At 44.0% G+C, this 17,694-nt stretch overlaps 1 protein-coding gene across 26 annotated transcripts in view; it reads left to right on the top strand.

Annotated features, from left to right (window-relative positions):
- TBC1D19 (TBC1 domain family member 19) overlaps window positions 1-17,694 on the top strand; it is a 152,014-nt gene that overhangs the window by 112,938 nt on the left and 21,382 nt on the right. For 6 of the 26 annotated variants that reach the window (XM_084971698.1, XM_013978566.3, XM_084971684.1 and 3 more), the window contains 2 exons: window positions 1,760-1,830; window positions 2,907-4,342. The exons of 6 other annotated variants lie outside the window; for them this stretch is intronic. In XM_084971698.1, the coding sequence (XP_084827824.1) occupies window positions 1,760-1,830; window positions 2,907-2,981 (146 nt within the window). In that variant the 3' untranslated portion in view covers window positions 2,982-4,342. Of the gene's footprint in view, window positions 1-1,759; window positions 1,831-2,906; window positions 4,343-15,057; window positions 15,258-17,694 lie in introns of those variants that run through there. 14 more of the 26 variants (XM_084971692.1, XM_084971693.1, XM_084971695.1 and 11 more) reach the window with 5 other exon arrangements.

Raw genomic sequence — 17,694 nt, forward strand, 5'->3', positions numbered from 1 at the left:
ACTTACCTTCAGTCTCAGGAATGTCATCACTTACTGTTTAAATGCTTGGCCTCTAGAGCCAGAGTTGAGTATTCACTCTACTATTTTCTACCTGTGTGACTCTATGTCATCCAAGCTCCCAGTGCCTCAGTTTCCATGTTAGTAAAATGGTACTTAACTCATAGAGTTGGTATGAGAAATAACTGCTGTTATCGTTATTCCCATGGTAAAAATGTATTTAAAATGTATTTGCATTAGCTATGCAGTGTATGTAGGAATAGTCTTCCAAATAATTTTAAAGATTCCTCACCATTTATTACCTAAACTTAAAGGACTTGAGAGGTAGGGAATGAACTGCCCCCACTGGTAATGAAAAAAGGGGGAGGAGTCAAGCATCCTCTCCATACAGTACCGTCTCCTTATCAGCGTTTCCTAAACCTCTGAAATTGTTCATGGTGACTCATTCTCTTCCATGAAGCTTTATGGTGGATTATATAATAAGACGTAACACAGAGTTTCCATCGTGGCTCAGTGGGAACAAATCTGACTGGTATCCATGAGGACGCAGGTTCAGTCCCTGGCCTTGCTCAGTGGGTTAAGGATCCAGTGTTTCCGTAAGCTGTGGTATAGGTCTCAAACATGGCTCGGATCCTGCGTTGCTGTGGCTGTGGTGTAGGCCAGCGACTACAGCTGCAATTTGACCCCTAGTCTGGGAACCTCTGTATGCCTCAGATGCAGCCCTAAAGAGACAAAAAAAAAAGGGGGGGAACGAATGTGAGCATTACTCTCTTTTCATATGCATGCAATTAATGCAAACAAAAATCCAAATATTTTCTGCTTAATATATATTATTGACCTTTAAGATGTTCCATAATAGTTTGATTTGTTTGTTGGGCTTTTTTTCCTTCAAAGTTTCAACTTCTTTTTCCCGTAGGCAACATTAATTTAAATATCCAGATCAACCCACAGGAGCCCGCCCCACAGACATAGCCGTTTATGACACTCTAAGAAAGTCAATGCTGAGTATAAAAATATAAATGTAACAAAATGGTATAAAAATATTTTTAAGAAAGACTTTATTGCCAAATTTTTATTAGGATATCTCTTTGATCTATTTGAAACATCATTTGATATATTTAAAAATTCAGTCCACATATAACTTTTCAGAAGCCTCTCCATTGCATCAGTAAGAAACACCTACATCAAAATAAATTTATGGGAGTTCCTGTCATGGCTCAATGGTAAGGGATCCAACTAGGAACCATGGGGTTGTGGGTTTGATCCCTGGCCTCGCTCAGTGGGTTAAGGATCCGGCGTTGCCATGAGCTGTGGTGTAGGTCGAAGACGAGGCTTGGATCTGATGTTGCTGTGGCTCTGGTGTAGGCCGGCAGCTACAGCTCCGATTAGACCCCTAGCCTGGGAACCTCCATATGCCATGGGAGCGGCCCTAAAAGAGACAAAACAAAACAAACAAATAAATAAATTTACGACAGTGATTAGATCTTCCTGCCATTTTAAAACTGTCATAATTGAAGTTGTAGGTACAAAAGAAATGATTCATAAAATGACTTTTAAGACCACTGAACTTCCCTTTTTTCCCTAAACTGTGCCACAGGCACTGTTCTCCATGGAAGACAATTCCCATTCCTTGCCAGACCTTAATTCGGAATGCAGTTTTCATCAGCAGTTCTGAGCTCTCATAGTGGGTTGTGGGCATAGCGGTAAATTTGTCAGGCTGATGAGTAGGCCAGCAGTTGAAATAGTGTGCATTCTTTTCCAGTCCTGGCAGCTGCTGTGTTTGCTTTCCGAGCAGTGAACCTGATGGAGGTGACATCACTGGCTGCAGCTGAAGTAAGGATAAGTTTCACTCAGATGGGCTGGAAATAGGTCCTGAGAGGTTGCCAGGCTTGGGCACTTTAGTCTCAGATGCATACTTGTACACATTACTTGGAGCCTAATTTTTTTTTTTACTTAGGTAAAACTTCTAAGTTTTGAGCTAAGTAATAGTAGGTATTCAGAATTCCTCAACTACGTGGAAACAGTGTTGCTTGGGAAGGAGTCATAAACAAGATGATAATAGATAGGAAACCCCCCTACCCGTTATGGGAAACAGGTACCTCATCATTTTAGTAGAAACTATTGGGGCTTATGTTGCATGTTCTTATCATTGTTCACATCCATGTGTTGCACTCATAGAACAAAGCCAAGCCAGTTGAAAGAATTAAAGAGCATGTGTTTGAATGATTTAGTAAAGATACCTGGGATCCATGGGCTTTTTGGTTATTTTTCGTTATGAGTTGATTATTTAAAGCTGATTTTTTTCGGTAGTATATATAGCTTATACCTGAAACATGGTTCAGTTAAACAGTGGTTTATTTACAATGTTACTCTTTGTTATATCTCATAGAAATGTAAATTTTATCCTTAAAATAGCTACCTGTATTCTTTATTTAAAGAGAGGAGGATGTTTATGCATCTTGCAACTGAATAGATATTAGTTCCATCTCCAAATGATTTCCTGAAGTCAGTTACTCCTTACACCAGTATAACGGGACTAGGATTCATAATGTACATTTATTTATAGAAGCAAGTTGAAACGTTAGACCTCTTATAAACTCATGCTACCTTGTATATTTGAAAAAGGCTCAAGGCTAAAGTCCAGGTTATTTTCTACTGCACTTTTGAGTGTTTTGCACATGATCTAACATTAAGATGTTCAAAAAAGAGAAGGAAGGTTGTAGCTTCCAAACAGAGATCTGGAACAAATCTGAGGCATTTAGAGTGTGTTGATGTCAGAACTACATTGTAATAGTGTTTCTGTGCCTTATTTCATAGGCGTCACTTTGCTGATCAGAATACCGATACTAATAATTCCTTTTTTTTCTTTTTTGTTTTGTTTTGTTTTGTTTTGTTTTGTTTTGTTTCAGGCAGTTCTTGCTGACCTTTCTACTTTAAAAGTTATGCCTCTTCTTCAGATTTTCCTGTTTGCTACTGTCACCTGATCTTCTTCAAGGTCACTGACAATACATCTAGTTTTCATTAGAAAGTAATCATGAACTATGCAAACTCTGCATAAAACCAAAATTAAACTTTGCATATAAGCCAATAAAGATCATGTTCCTTCCTCAGTCAAACTTCAGTAGTTTTTCACTTTTTGAAACAGTAACTCTGTGCACACCACGTATTGCACTGCATGCTGCTGATTTTCAAGACAGAAGCAACAGACATAACTTCTGCCAAATTGAGCATACTATATAGATCACCCTGGCTTGTGAAAGGCATGGGACAATGTATGCAATAAGAGCTAAAGATACTGTAATGAACTTGAAGAGGTAATGTAGCCTCTGGGACATTCTCCTAAGTCAGTTTGTAAATGTATCTCTAGATAATGAATCGTTTTGTCTGGTTCTCCACTCAGAGCCAGGGGTGGGGTAGGTCATGGGAAGACTTGAAGAAGATAATACTTTTAAGTAGGAATTCAAATGTACTTTAGTTGTTTTTTAACAACTTTTCTCTCATGGAGATCGTCTAGATCCCTCTCCACTTTATTTCTCCCTTAAAGGTCTCTATTAAGGAAGGTCAAATGCAATAGTCTCCACCTGACAGTGTTTTATTCATCACTTTCGGAAAAAAGAAAATTACGGACTGATCCCTTCAAACTTCTCAACCTTCCAACTCGTGGTTGGAAGACTTGACGCTGCTGAGGTCTGTTGCCAGATTCTCTCACTTTGAAAGCACACAAAGAGGACACTCAAAGAGTCGCTGAAGGGAATGAAAAATCAAAAGCATATCCACTTTTACTGAAGCTAGGTTGAACAAATTACTTCTAGGGCAGAGCAGCTTAGAGAGACCAGAAGTAGGTACCATACAGTTATTCATTCCAACACCTAAGATATTACACAAGGCATCAGTCTTATTTTGGTCCTTATTATAAGTGAAGGATCTTATTTTAAATTACTTCTTAAAGACCTAACATTTTTGTAATATGGAATGATGGAATGTCAGAAAAAGAAAGTCCAAAAATCATTCTCTTTCCATTTTAGACCCAAATTCAAGATGCTGATCGTTCAAAAAAAAACAAAAAAAACCACTCTGAATCAATAGATTGATGGTCTTACTGAATGCCTAAAACTGAAGGGTTTTATCCAAATGTATTTCCCATGTATTTTATTTTGGAAAATATATTTTAGGACATGTGTAACAAGACTTCTAGTATGATGGAATTTGATATAACTACTAGTTATGAATTTGAAAAGCTATATGAATGCCTTTATTCATCAGGTACTTGTTGACTTACTGAGGACTAAATAATCATTTATTCAGTGATTGATTTCTTAATAAACTCCATTTTGTTGCTTTTGAAGGGATATTGTTATAATCATATGCTCTGCCATTCTGTGTGTCAAGATGCACATTCATCACGGGGATGAGCACACACCTGCGACTGTTTCGTCCTCGCTTCCCTGTTAGGAAGAGAGAGTTTTCAAAGACCGAGGTCAAATATGTGCAAATCCATCCATCTTTGGCTTTTTTCTCTAGGGGAATGTTCATAAGCCCTTTTAAAAGCAGCAGTGTATTAGTCTCTTAGGGAAAACATTCGATTGGAGAGTTCTTTTCTTAATTTTAAGTCCCTAGATATTTAATCCCTCTTATCTGTAATTTGGGTGAGGGAGGTGGGGGGAGAGGACAGGCAGCAGAAGATTCTTGCATTTGCTCTGTTTACCTTACAGGGTTGAGCAAGACCAAATGAGAAAATATATTTGAGAGTGATTTTTTTTTAAGGCGACAAAGCACCAAGCGACTGTGAAGAGGTTGTCAGTAATTAACTTTAAATATGACGTCTTAATGTCAAGTGGTAGAAGATAGTATTTGAAGAATGCCCAACCTCGTTAGCATTTATATGACTTTATTTGATGATTGGAGAGTTTATATCCCTAAAAAATGACTGGACATTGCAGAGCAGATCCTCTCATCTGGCGTGGGTGCATCTGAGTCCCAGAGCCACGCGTGGTGGGCTGCCAGACACTCTGCTGCTGTCACAAACCCCTCTCAGCCACGTGCTGCTCTTGGCTGCTTGCTCGCGTGATGCGTGGAGGAGGTCAGGCTGCCTTGCCCCCTCCGTCTCCAACTGCACTCCTCACACCGCTTCTGCTTCTCCCGGCCGCCTTCCTCCAGCCTTCTCCACCGCCACGCCTCCCAGCAGCCTCGCACAGGCTCTGCCCCGGATCACAAGGATCCAGGTGACCGGTGACCATTACGTAATTATTCCTCCTGAGGCCTTCTCACGGATGGTGAAATGGCCTAATGGGCAAATCATATTTGGCTCTTCTGGATTTCAGTTCACCCATTAATATAATATGCATGGGCGTATATGACGGAAGAGTTTATTGAACAGTCCCATTACTGTTCAGAATGTTTTGGTAGTGCAGGCTTGTGGCTAATTGAAATTTCCAGCCTGTCTTAACTGCATGGCACCCCCTTACCTTCACCGCATACTGGCTCTGCCAATTTCATAGGAAAAAGACTGCTAGGCTTGAACTCCCTCAGCCCTCCAACCTCACAGCTTAGCTTTCTTCCCTTCTACTTAGCTCCTTCCTTATCTCAGGAAGTGTCTGTCTGTTCCTACAGCTCTTTCAGTACAGGTCAAGTCTATCACTTACATACTTGAAAATTAAACAATACCGTACTGCTTAAAGCTCTGTAGCAGAGCAGGGGGGATTTGCCGTGGCTCCATCTCTGCGTTTCTGTGCTCCCGCGCTCATCAGTTATTCCTGTCCTTCAGCCTCCCCGGATTCCATGCTGCTGCTCAGCCAGCCGTGGCTGTGTACTTTATCTCTCCATTTTTCAAGGCCCCACTAAAAAACTCGCCTCTATTGTGTATATGCCCTGGAGCCGAAAAATTAGAATTAATTCCATGCTTCTCTCTGTTCTCATAAAACTGCTCATTTTCCAATACGGTGCTTAGAATCTTGAGTGACGGGTTTTTGTATGTGTATTTCGTCTCTCACGTCACTTGATTCTGACGTCAGTTTTCACTGACTATCCCAGGAATGAAAGAAGAAATGAATGAATGAAGATGAAAGAAAAAATTTGTCCCTGTGAGTTTGTAGCCCCTGACTTGTTCTAAACTATGTTAGAATCTGTTTTTCTTAAAACTTGGTTCCTCCTCGGTATCTCTAGTCTCCCTTCCTCTACGAAGGTGCTCCTGTTCATTCGGAGACCTCCCCCCATCCCCACCCCTGCCCCATGTGTCTCGGATGAGGCTGACCCCCACCTCCTGAGTCCCAGCCAAGCCACCGTTCTGGACCATCCTTCTGGCCACAGGGATTTTCAGGATCCGTGTAGCATCCAAGGCTGTGCAAAATCAATGAGACTCGATGAAGAGGCTTTGATTTAATTTGCAGGGAAGCTGGGTATGAAAAAGAGAGGCTATAGGGCTTGGAGCTGCTGCAGCCTAGGAATGGAAAGCGTGTGAAGCTGCTCCGGTGACCTTGTTAATCCCCCCGTCCTGCTCCACCAGTCTCACCCTGGACTGTTTTGTTACGTGAGCCAAGATTCCCTTTGCAGCAGAAAGGATGCTAATGGAAAGTATAGTTATTTTACCTTTTAGGTGATCCTCTACAACATGGCTATTTGGTACAAGACCCCTATCTACACGCTGGTTAAACTAGAGAAGTCTTTTTTTTCAGTCAAGACACATCATGACCTTACAAGGATGAATTCCATGTCCCAGACCCACTAAGCTCCCTGCAGTACCTTAAACACACAAGCCTGTCTCTCTCTCTTTTGGCCCTTTACCCATACAGTGCCCTCCATTCGGGGTGCCTTCTCATCTCTCTTTACCCAACTCTTACTTGTACCTCAAAACCCAACTCAGGTTTTGCATCATCAGGGAAGACTGCTTCTCCTATGAATTCTCCTTGTACCCTAAATATACATAAGCAACATCATAATCATATCTTAACTTGTCCTTCTCTTCCACTAGACTGATTCCTTAAGGACCAAAAAATTAAAAAAATGGTTTCTTTTTCACTTTTATATCTCTAGAACCTGGCATAGTGCTTGTCCCATAGTGGGCTTTTGTAAATGCTTATTAAAAGAGCAAATGAAGTCATCTACTCTAACTCACTCATTTTACTGATGAGGAAAATTGCTCAGTTCAGGGTAATAACTTGCTTTTTCAGTGTCACCCAGCTGTTTTACCTACTACGTTGATTGATGAAGTTGCCTGTGGAAGTTCAAAAAAGAAGACTATTTTGAGCGAAGAAAAAATGGAAATGCTTAGCTCTGTCAAGTGTTTTCATTTAAATCAACTTTATTAGGATATAATTTATGTAAAAAAAATGTATGCGTTTTAATTATACAGTTCTATAAAGTTTGACAAATGTATAATCCACATCACCTCCACGGCAACCATCACCTGAAACAACTCTCTTTATGCTCCTTCCCTTTTGATCTTAAATACATTCACCCCAAACAACCATTGATCTGCTCTGTCCCTAAACATTAGATCAGTCTTTTCTAGAGTTTCATGGAAATGGAATCATACGTACGTTCTCTTTTATGTCTGACTTCTTTTGCTCAGCATGATGTTTGGAGATTCATCCATGTTGTTGTGTGGTTAGTTTTCCATTTTGTTTTTATTACTTGACAGTGTTTCATCATTTCTTTACCAGTCATTGTTAATGGGCATCCGTGTTGTTGTCATGTCCGGTGTATTATGGTTACAGCTACTATAAACATTTGTGTGCAAGCCCTCATGTGGAATAGCTTCATTTCTTTGGGGTAAATGCCTAGGAGTGGCCTCGCTGAGTCATATGTAAACACAAATTTAACTTTCTACAAAAACTCTAAACTCTTCTCTGAAGTAGCTCTACGATTTTACATTTCCACTAGCAGTGAACGAGAGTTCCAGTGGCTCCAAATCCTCACCAACTCTTAGTATCATTGTGTTAGTCACACATAGGTGGTTTTAATTTGCATTTCCCTAATTACTAATGATGTTGAGAATCTTTTTTATGTTTATATGCTATTTATACATATTCTTTTGTAACGTGTCCAAATCTTTTGCTCATTTTAATCAGTTACTTGATGGCGTGAGAATTATTTATTCTGGTTACACTTCTGGTTTGTAAAATTTTCTCTCAGTTTGTGGCTTGTCTCTTAATTTTCTTAGCTATCTTTTAAAAAGCAGAAGTTTTAATTTTGTCGAATCAGTTTTTTATGGTTCATAGTTTTTTGCCTCATATGTAAGAAATCTGTATAACTCAAGGTCACAAAATGTTTTTTCCTACGTTCGTTTCTAGAAACTTTATAGTTTTAGCTTTTACATTTAGACCTTTTTGTTTTGTTAGCTAATTTTTGTGTGTGGCACAAATTGTGTTGGGGGGTCACAGTTTCCATGTGGATATACAATTGGTTTTTTTTAGCGTTTGCTAAAAAAAAAAAAAAAAAAAAAAAAAACCTATCCTTTCCCTTTTACGTGAGCCCCTCAGTATAAAATCAATTGATCATCTATTTGTGGGCTTATTTTTGGACTCTCTATTCTCTTCCATGGATTTATGTCTGTACTTATTCCTGTACCACACTGTCTCGATCTTTGTAGTTTTAGGGTAAACCTTGAAATCAAGTGGTGTAAGTTCTCTAATTTCATTCACCTGTCTCACAACTGTTTTGGCTATTTTAAGTTCTTTGCATTTCTAAATAACTCTTAAAATCAGCTTTTCCATTTGTACCAAAAAAAAAAAAAGCTGATGGAATTTTTATTTTTATTGACATAGCATTAAATCTATAGGGAAGTGTGCGGACAATTGCTGTCTTAACAACGTTGAGTCTACCAGTCTGTGACTGTGGACTGTATCTTCGTGTTCCTTAGGTCCCATTTAATTTCACTCAGCAGTATTTTGTAGTTCTCCATGTAGAGTTTTTGAACATATTCTGTTAAAATCATCCCTAATTATTTCACTTCCTATGCTATTGTAAACAGCATTTTTTGTTTCAGTTTCCAATGGTTTGTTAATACATAAAAATACAATTGCTTTTTTATATTGATCTTGTATCCTGAGATCCTGCTAAGCTTACTACTTCTAGTATCTCTTTTTATAGCTGCCCTAGGATTTTCTACATACATGCCATCTCTAAATAAAGCCACTTTTACATTTTTTTCAAATTCGTACGCCTTTTATTTCTTTTTCTTCCTTTTTTCATTGATTGGAACCTGCAATAGAATATAGAAGTGCTGCAACTCACCTAATTTTAAATTAAATGCACGTCTTTCTTGACTAAGTGCAACAAATATTTTAAATATATATGTCAGTTTACTACTTTGGCCAATTTAGGTATAAAACAGTGGGAGGAAAGCAAACAGGTTCAGAATGAGGTGGGGAGACATGTCCATACACGGTGAAGATAACTTTGCCAAGTTTTATGTTGCCGATGAGCCAAATGACTTCTTCAGATTATTCTTAAGCAGTTGGCCTCAGGCATTATCAGTGTCTTTATTAAGTTAATTAGGTGATTTTTTTTTTCTATTACTTCAACTATTCTTTAAAACGTTTTTCTGGCGTTCCCGTTGTGGCTCAGTGGTTAACAAACCTGACTAGCATCCATGAGGATGTGGGTTCCATCCCCGGCCTCGCTCAGTGGGTTAAGGATCTGGTGCTTCCATGAGCTGTGGTGTAGGTCAAAGGTGCGGCTCAGATCCAGCATTGCTGTGGCTGTGGCATAGGCCAGCAGCTGTAGCTCCGATTGAACCCCTAGCCTGCGAACCTCCATGTGCCACAGCTGCAGCCCTAAAATGACCAAAAAAAAATTTTTTTTCTTAGATATGTCTTGTGCATATATTTACTCAACAAACATTAAATGCTTATTCTGAACAACGTACTATTCTGGGCACTCAATGTTCATACATATTTGTATTTTGCTTATTCAGAAGAGACATTACTTCTTATGGAACTAGAGTACTAACACCTCTTTTCAAAGTAATGGTGCCATCCCTCCTATCGTGGGAAGGATATTGGTCCCTTAAAGATTTTCAGGTTCCAGTCCCAGAATCCTGTGACTGTGCTACCTTACATGACAAAAGGCACTTTGCTCATGTGAGGAAATTAAGGAATTTGAGATGGATCGTCAAGTGCACCCAGTACAATGACGTGGTCTCTGTAAAGGAAAGAGGGAGGCAAGCAGGCGTATCAGAGTCAGAGAGCGGACTGATGATGCAATGCTATTGGTTTGGAAAATGAAAGGAGTTCGCGTCGTGGCTCAGTGGTTAACAAATCTGACTAGGAATGATGAGGTTGCGGGTTCGATCCCTGGCCTCGCTCAGTGGGTTAAGGATCCCACGTTGCCATGAGCTGTGGTGCAGGCCGCAGATGTGGCTTGGATCCCGCGTTGCTGTGGCTCTGGCGTAGGCCGGCGGCTACAGCTCCAATTAGACCCCTAGCCTGGGAACTTCCATATGCCGCGGAGCGGCCCTAGAAAAGACAAAAATACAAAAAAAAAAAAAAAAAAAGAAAGAAAGAAAAAATAAAGAAAAGAAAAGAAAATGGAGAAAGAGGCCGTGGGCTAAGAATGCAGGTGGGCTGTATCGCTGGAGGAAGCAGGGAAATGGCTTTCCCCCAGAGCCTCTGGAAGGACCTCAGCCCTATTGACACCTTGATTTTAGGACTTCTGACCTTCAGAACTGTAACATAATCACTTTGTGTTGTTTTAAGTCACTAAGTGTATAGTCATTTATTACCGCAACAACAAGAAACTAACCCACCTCCTCTCAGATAAATTTGGTTTACTGTATTAACTGTAGCCTATGACAGAAATTTCACATTGCTTTAGTGCTCTTTGCCTATAAAATAGGTGATTCTACCTGCCCTGTTCCTCTAGTGGGGTGTTTTTTGTTTTGGTTTGGTTTTTGGTTTTTCCGGACTTTTTAGGGCCGCACCCGAGGCATACGGAGGTTCCCAGGCTAGGGGTCTAATTGGAGCTACAGCTGCCAGCCTACACCACAGCTCACGGCAACACCGGATCCTTAACCCACTGAGCGAGGCCAGGGATCGAACCCGCAACCTCATGGTTCCTAGTCGGATTCATTTCCACGTGCCACGACGGGAACTCCTAGTGTGGTTTTTATACTACTCAAGTAAGATGAAATTTGTAAAAGTATTTTGAAGACTACCTTCTGCTGCTCTGGTGCTGGGAGGGAAAAGACCCCAGAAAGTTAGGCTTTTTTCTAAAGCAAGTGTAATGGAGAAAGAGTGGAGGGGTGTGTGGCCAAGTCCTGATGTTTCTTTCCACGTGGGGGGAGGTCACTGGTGTAACGCTCCTCACCCCCTCCTTCCGTGGCGAGGAGGGAATTCTGTTAGTGCTGAAGTTGGGAGCAATGAGTGGCCTGTAAGGAAAGCCAACCCCTTTCTCACACCTTTCTTTGGGGACCCCGCCTCCCAGAACAAACGTCTGTCCTGCACTCTTCCCCCATGTCCCAGGTCTGGATCCCATGGGATGGGAAAAAGTGGGGTGAGGAGGTGGCTGCCGTTGTTCAGTTCACCACGGAGTGCCTAAGTCTGAGACACAGCTTGGAAAATCCTGCCCTTGCTGCAAAACATTCCCCGAGATTAACTTTATCAGTAAGAAAGATGATACATCATCTTCATCTGCTTTCATTTGCTTAGATTTCAATGTTACCTCTCACGTGCTCAGAACACAACTAGGAAGAAGGGTGCTATTTATTGGACCTCCACACTTCACTCAGTAGGGCAAGGAAGTTAAGGGCTGCAAGGAAGAAACTCACGATGGATCATGGAATATAAACTAGAAGAGACAAATGGGGGGGCGGTGATGATAGATATGGATAAAGAGAGGTGGGTAGATTGAGGGTCATGACCAAACCGTAAAAGCACATTTGCAAATAGGGTGCTTCAGCAAGTAGTTTGGAAGGGTACTATTTGTAGCCAGAAGGAGGTGTTTGCATTTGAAATTTTGGAGGGCGTGCTGTTTTGGTTGACGTGCTTGATCTAAGGCAGGGTGGACAGCTGAGGTAGAGTAGACGGAAACAGCGCTGAAACTAGGAGGAAATCAAGAAACCAGGAGTCCATGGTATTGGATGGGTCAGTCATCAGCCTACGTGTTGAAAGAGGCAAGACGGATGACAGAGGCAGAGATAAGAAAACTGAATTGCGAGTTAGTTTTACCGAGAAGGAGGAAGAAAGACCAGAGGCTACTAGTGACCATAGCGTGGAGAAGGAAGAGTGGTCTATTCAAATGGTGTGAGCCTCAATGGAGCAGAGGGGTTTGCAAGAGGAAATTGGGGACTAAAACGCAAACCGGCGTTGGGGACGCAGGCTGGTGCTGGAGCACTTTGGCTTTGAGAGAAAGGAAATAATCCAGGGCTGCATAGAAACCGAGTCCCCGGGATGCAGCCTGCTTTTAGTGAAGAGGGGGATACAGTTTTCAGAGAAGAGGTTAAAAAATACAAGAGTATGGAGTTCCCGTCGTGGCGCAGTGGTTAACGAATCCGACTAGGAACCATGAGGTCGCGGGTTCGGTCCCTGCCCTTGCTCAGTGGGTTAAGGATCCGGCGTTGCCGTGAGCTGTGGTGTAGGTCGCAGACGCGGTTCGGATCCCGCGTTGCTGTGGCTCTGGCGTAGGCCGGTGGCTACAGCTCCGACTCAACCCCTAGCCTGGGAACCTCCATATGCCTCGGAAGTGGCCCAAGAGATAGCAACAACAACAACAAAAGACAAAAAAAAAAAAAAAAAAAATACAAGAGTTCATTGATCTCACATTGGAATTGGGAATTCCAAGAGACAGGGGGAGGAATTTACTAGGGAGAGGAATGAAGGGTGGATGGGAATTAGGTCCGAGTAAGGCAAGAAAGTTGAGGTTAAGTAGCGGGTGACTGGGAGTTCTGATGGAGAGTGGAATAAACAGGGAGTCCTCTCAGAGGTGGTTGCTGTGGTCCAGACCATTTTTCTGTGATGGGGCAACTCCCTCAGGCAGCCTGGGGTTGGTGTGGTCTAATTTTAGTCAGCTGCTTCTTCAGACAGCGGGGCTTATGGCTATCTCTGCACTGGCACTGCACTAGTTGGATGACTTAGTTTGTTTTGGTTTTGGGGTTTGGGTTTTTTTTTATCCCCCAATTCAATGAATTTGGTTCTCCTCTCCCTCTCTGGGCTTTTGCCTCTTTGTGTTTCAGTTTATTCATGGCTTGGGAGAGGTTATGTTCGTTACTCAGACAAAAGGATCGTTCCTTTAAAATTGGAGTCCCTGCAAAGTTTTCATGAAATGGAAAGCAGCAGGGAGTTCCCATCGTGGCTCAGCGGTAACAAATCCAACTAGTATCCCTGCGGATGTAGGTTTGATCCCTGGCCTCACTCCATGGGTTAAGGATCCAGCGTTGCTGTGAGCTATGGTGTGGGTCACAGACGCAGCTCAGGTCCCATGTTGCTGTGGCTGTGCTATAGGCTCTGATTAGACCGCTAGCCTGGGAACTTTAGGTGTGGCCCTAAAGAAAAAAAAAAAAAAAAAGAGAGAGAGAAGAAAGAAAGTAACATATCTCTAATATGCAACATAATTGGCATCCATGTACAGTGATAGACTAACCCCCTGAGAGAGATCGTGTGTGTGTGTGTGTGTGTGTGTGTGTGTGTGTGTGTGAGTGAGAGGATGAATGAATGAATGAATGAGGGTGAGAACATCTGAGTTAAGACTCTGTAAGACAAAATAGCCAGGTTTCTCCCTTGCCCTCTGTCACCTTCCAAGGATGGTGTGCCTCACCCTCAACAAAGCGCACATTCTTCTTTGTGTCGATGGGCTTCCTCCTCTTCCTGGAGGAGAAACGTGGCTGATGATCAAACACCTCACACGAGAGCCTAAAGAAAATGCAAAGACAGGAATAAATGTGCAGGAAGAAAGATTGCGGTCCGTGGACAGGCCTCCAGGGCCCCAGCGCTGACAGAGGTCTGCCCTTGCTGGTGTTATCAGCCCCCAGATGTTCCGAGAGGGCACTGGACAGGGGGACGGGAAGTCTCCTAGACCGAAGGCCAACCCAGGACTTCAGCCTCGGGACAAGGTCAGGGGGCCTCATCCGGAGAGCAGGCTCGGCGGCCTTCCGCCCTCTCTTATCAATATGTTCGAGGACTGTGTGAGGACACCGTCCAGCATATGACCCCCAGGACTCTTCTCTAAGAGACCCCCAGACACCTCTTCCATGCGCGGGAGGCTGCTGCAGGGGCCGCCCGGGCAGAGTTCCCGAACCTGTGCTTTGTAGGGACCATGCGTGTCAGCAACTCCTGTGCTGGAGACAGAGGGAGTGGTCACCACTGTGGAAAACAAGTGTTTTCACAATATCCCCTCCTCTTTTTTTTGTCTTTTTAGGGCCGCACCCGCAGCACATGGAGGTTCCCAGGCTAGGGGTCCAATCAGAGCTACAATTGCCAGCCTACACCACAGCCACAGCCACACCAGACTGAGACGCATCTGTGACCTACACCACAGTTCATGGCAATGCTGGGCACTTAACCCAATGAGCGAGGCCAGGGATCGAACCCACATCCTCATGGATCCTAGTCAGATTTGTTACTGCTGAACCATGACAGGAACTCCCAAAACTTTTTTTTTTTTTTTCATTTCCAGAAATTTTCCTTGAGATAGTTCCTGTTGTGGCTCAGTAGTTAACGAATCTGACTAGGAACCATGAGATTGCAGGTTTGATCCCTGACCTCGCTCAGTGGGTTAAGGATCTGGCATTGCCGTGAGCTGTGGGGTAGGTTGCATATGCGGCTTGGATCCTGCATTGCTGTGGCTCTGGTGTAGGCCAGCGGCTACAGCTCCAATTCGACCCCTAGCCTGGGAACCTCCATATGCCACAGGAGCAGCCCTAAAAAAGGCAAAAAGACAAAGAAAGAAAGAGAGGGAGAGAGAGGGAAAGCAAGCAAGCAAGAAAGAAAGAAAAAGAAAGAAGGAAGGAAAGAAAGGAAGAAATTTTCCTTGAAATACAGTGTTTAGTATCTGTTCTGTTTCCTTGTTTTGGTTTTCTTCTGCAGGAAGCCCTAGGATAACAGATCACCTCATTTCTCCATTTTTCAGGTAACAAAACCGATGATCAGAAAATTATGTAATTTTTTCAAGCTTCCGCAGCTTGTTGGAGGAGGACTGGAACTTAACCCTGAATCCTGAGGTCTTTCTCCCACACTACCCGCTGCTCAGCTCCAGAGGTTGCACAGCTGGACTTTCCCCGTGTTTAGTTCACTGCCTTTCTTTCTGACGGTCAACTCCTGTGTTTCAAAGTAAGGCCCTTGGGCCCGCAGCATTGGCATCACTGGGGAACTCTTTAGAACCACAGAATCTGGAGTTCCCGTCATGGCTCAGTGGACACAAATCTGACTGGTATCCATGAGGACGCAGGTTCAATCCCTGGCCTCGATTAGTGGGTTAAGGATCTGGCATTGCTGCGAGCTGTGGTGTAGGTGGCAGATGCGGCTCAGACATGTTGTTGCTGTGGCCAAGGCTGGCGGCTACAGCTCCGATTGGACCCCCAGCCTGGGACCCTCCATATGCTGCAGGTGTGGCCCAAAAAAGACAAAAAATAAAAGAACTGCAGAATCTCCCTTGTTTCAGGACTACTGAATGAGAATCTGAATGTGCACAAGCTGCCCTGGTGATTCCCCTGCCTTTAAAATTCGAGAACCACTGCTCTAGGGGAAAAATCTGAAGGTACTTTATGCAGTGCTTCTCAAATTTTCACTGCATGTTAGAATCACCTTGGATGCTCATTTAAAAACCCAGATACTCAGGCCACAATTCTTACCAAGTCCATCAGAATCTCTTGGCACGCAACCCACACATCAGTATATTTTGAAACTCCCCAAAGGTACAGTGAAGTTTGAAAGCCAGTGCTTTGAGCAATGCCTTGTAGTCCCTAATGTCCCTGGGAGTCACCGGAGAGCGTCTGAAGTGACAGATGTTGATGTAGTGGATCTGAGGTTGGGCCTGAGATTCTGCATTTTCCACAAATTCCCAGAAGACAGGTGCTGCTGGTCCCAGGAGCTTCTGCAGGAAAATGACCCTACCTGGGATTTCCTACAGCAGTAACACAAACAGCACAGGATCGAGGCCAGCTTATCTAAGACACAGCCTCCCCGCTTATCTCTGAGTGAGATAAAGGGAGGAACTCTGGGAGAAGGGGTGGGGTGGGGGGGAGGCTGCTGCAGCTCTTCCAGGGCCTTCCAGCTGGCTTCACACCTGTGCTGGACAGGTGGCTGCTCCGGGCTGGCCTCAGGCCACAGCACCTCGGCCGGCCGCAGGGCAGAGCTCCTGCAAGCACAGGCCGCTCCTTTCTGGCTGCCTGTGCCTTCACGGGCTGTTTACCTTTTCTGTCCCTAGGGTGTCCTCTCACTCTGCCTGGCTCGTGTCTAGGCTCCTCAGCAGTCCCTGAGGCACCTGCTCTGCCCTTATGTGCTTCCTTGGGCTTTACGTCAAAACTGCAAAAGCTCAGGCCACAAAGTAGGAATGCAAGCCTGGAGAGTGGGGGCCCCCGGGGTGAGCGCCTCGGGGCCACAGCGTGATGGAACTCGATTTGCTCTGCAGCCTGGCTCCCTTCATGACAGGCGAGATTCGGTCTGAGGGCTGTGGCTTGGCAGGACCTGACATGCACCGTGTTCGCTCCGGCTTATGATTTACATATTTTTCTCCCTTGGCAAGACCCAAGCCGCTGTCCTCAGCAGGTTGTGTGGGATGTGCTGCGTACGAGGCCCAGACTGGCCTGGGTTGGGTTCATCGGAGGGCCCAGAGTTTTGACTCAAATCCTCTGGCCTCCAGCAGAGTGGGGATGCTTGTGAGGTGAAGGCTTCTCTCTGGAGGAAGCCCCCTGAAGGCCTTAAATGGCCCTGTTTCTAAGACGGCCGGACACCTCCCCAAAATTCCAGTGGGCCAACAATGAACCCGTGCAACAGAGCAAACGAATTCCTTTTTCTCTAGGATTGACAGGAAGAAAACAAGAAGGGAAGGGAAAAGCTGAAACCTTAGGACATCTGGTGCAAAGACAGCCCAGTAGGGAATTCTACTGGCATTTTCAAGCGTGTGTGTCTCTGTGCACACGTGTGTGCAATTTTGTTTTGTTGTTTACAGCTGCACCTGCAGCATATGGACGTTCCCAGGCCAGGGGTCGAATTGGAGCTGCAGCTACCAGCCTACACCGCAGCCATAGCAAAGCCCCATCCGAGCCGCATCTGCAACCTACACCAAAGCTTTTGGCACGTCGGATCCTTAAGCCACTGAGTGAGGCCAGGGATCACCCCCGCATCCTCACAGAGACAGTGTCAGGTCCTTATCCCGCTGAGCCCCAGGTTGGGGCTTGTTCACTGCCATTTTTCTAAGCACTATTTACAAGGCATTTAAGATAAAACTAGTGATCAGAACACAACCTGTTCCCCCATTGCAGTAACACCTTTTTTCCTTCCTAGATTCTTGAGACTCTGTTTATTTCCTGCCCGTTTTTAAGGATTAAAGAAAGCCACTCTGAAACCTACAAGAGTTCATGTAACTCCAAGGCTGAGCAGCTTTCTCATCTTTACTGTCGGAATAAACAATCCTCGTTGTTCCTCGGGGTCACCCAAGAGAAGGCTTCCTTCCACAGGGAAGGGGCTCCAACAACCTCCCAAGGCTTTTGTCCCAGCGACTAAGTGGCCGGTTACCCACCCTGGGGGACCCAGCCTCTGGGACCCA

The sequence above is a fragment of the Sus scrofa genome, chromosome 8 (genome assembly GCF_054392235.1).
Source record: "Sus scrofa isolate SSC_HxYL_T2T_F1_AM1 chromosome 8, Sscrofa_HxYL_maternal_Yorkshire_Landrace_v2.0, whole genome shotgun sequence".
NCBI lineage: Eukaryota > Metazoa > Chordata > Mammalia > Artiodactyla > Suidae > Sus > Sus scrofa.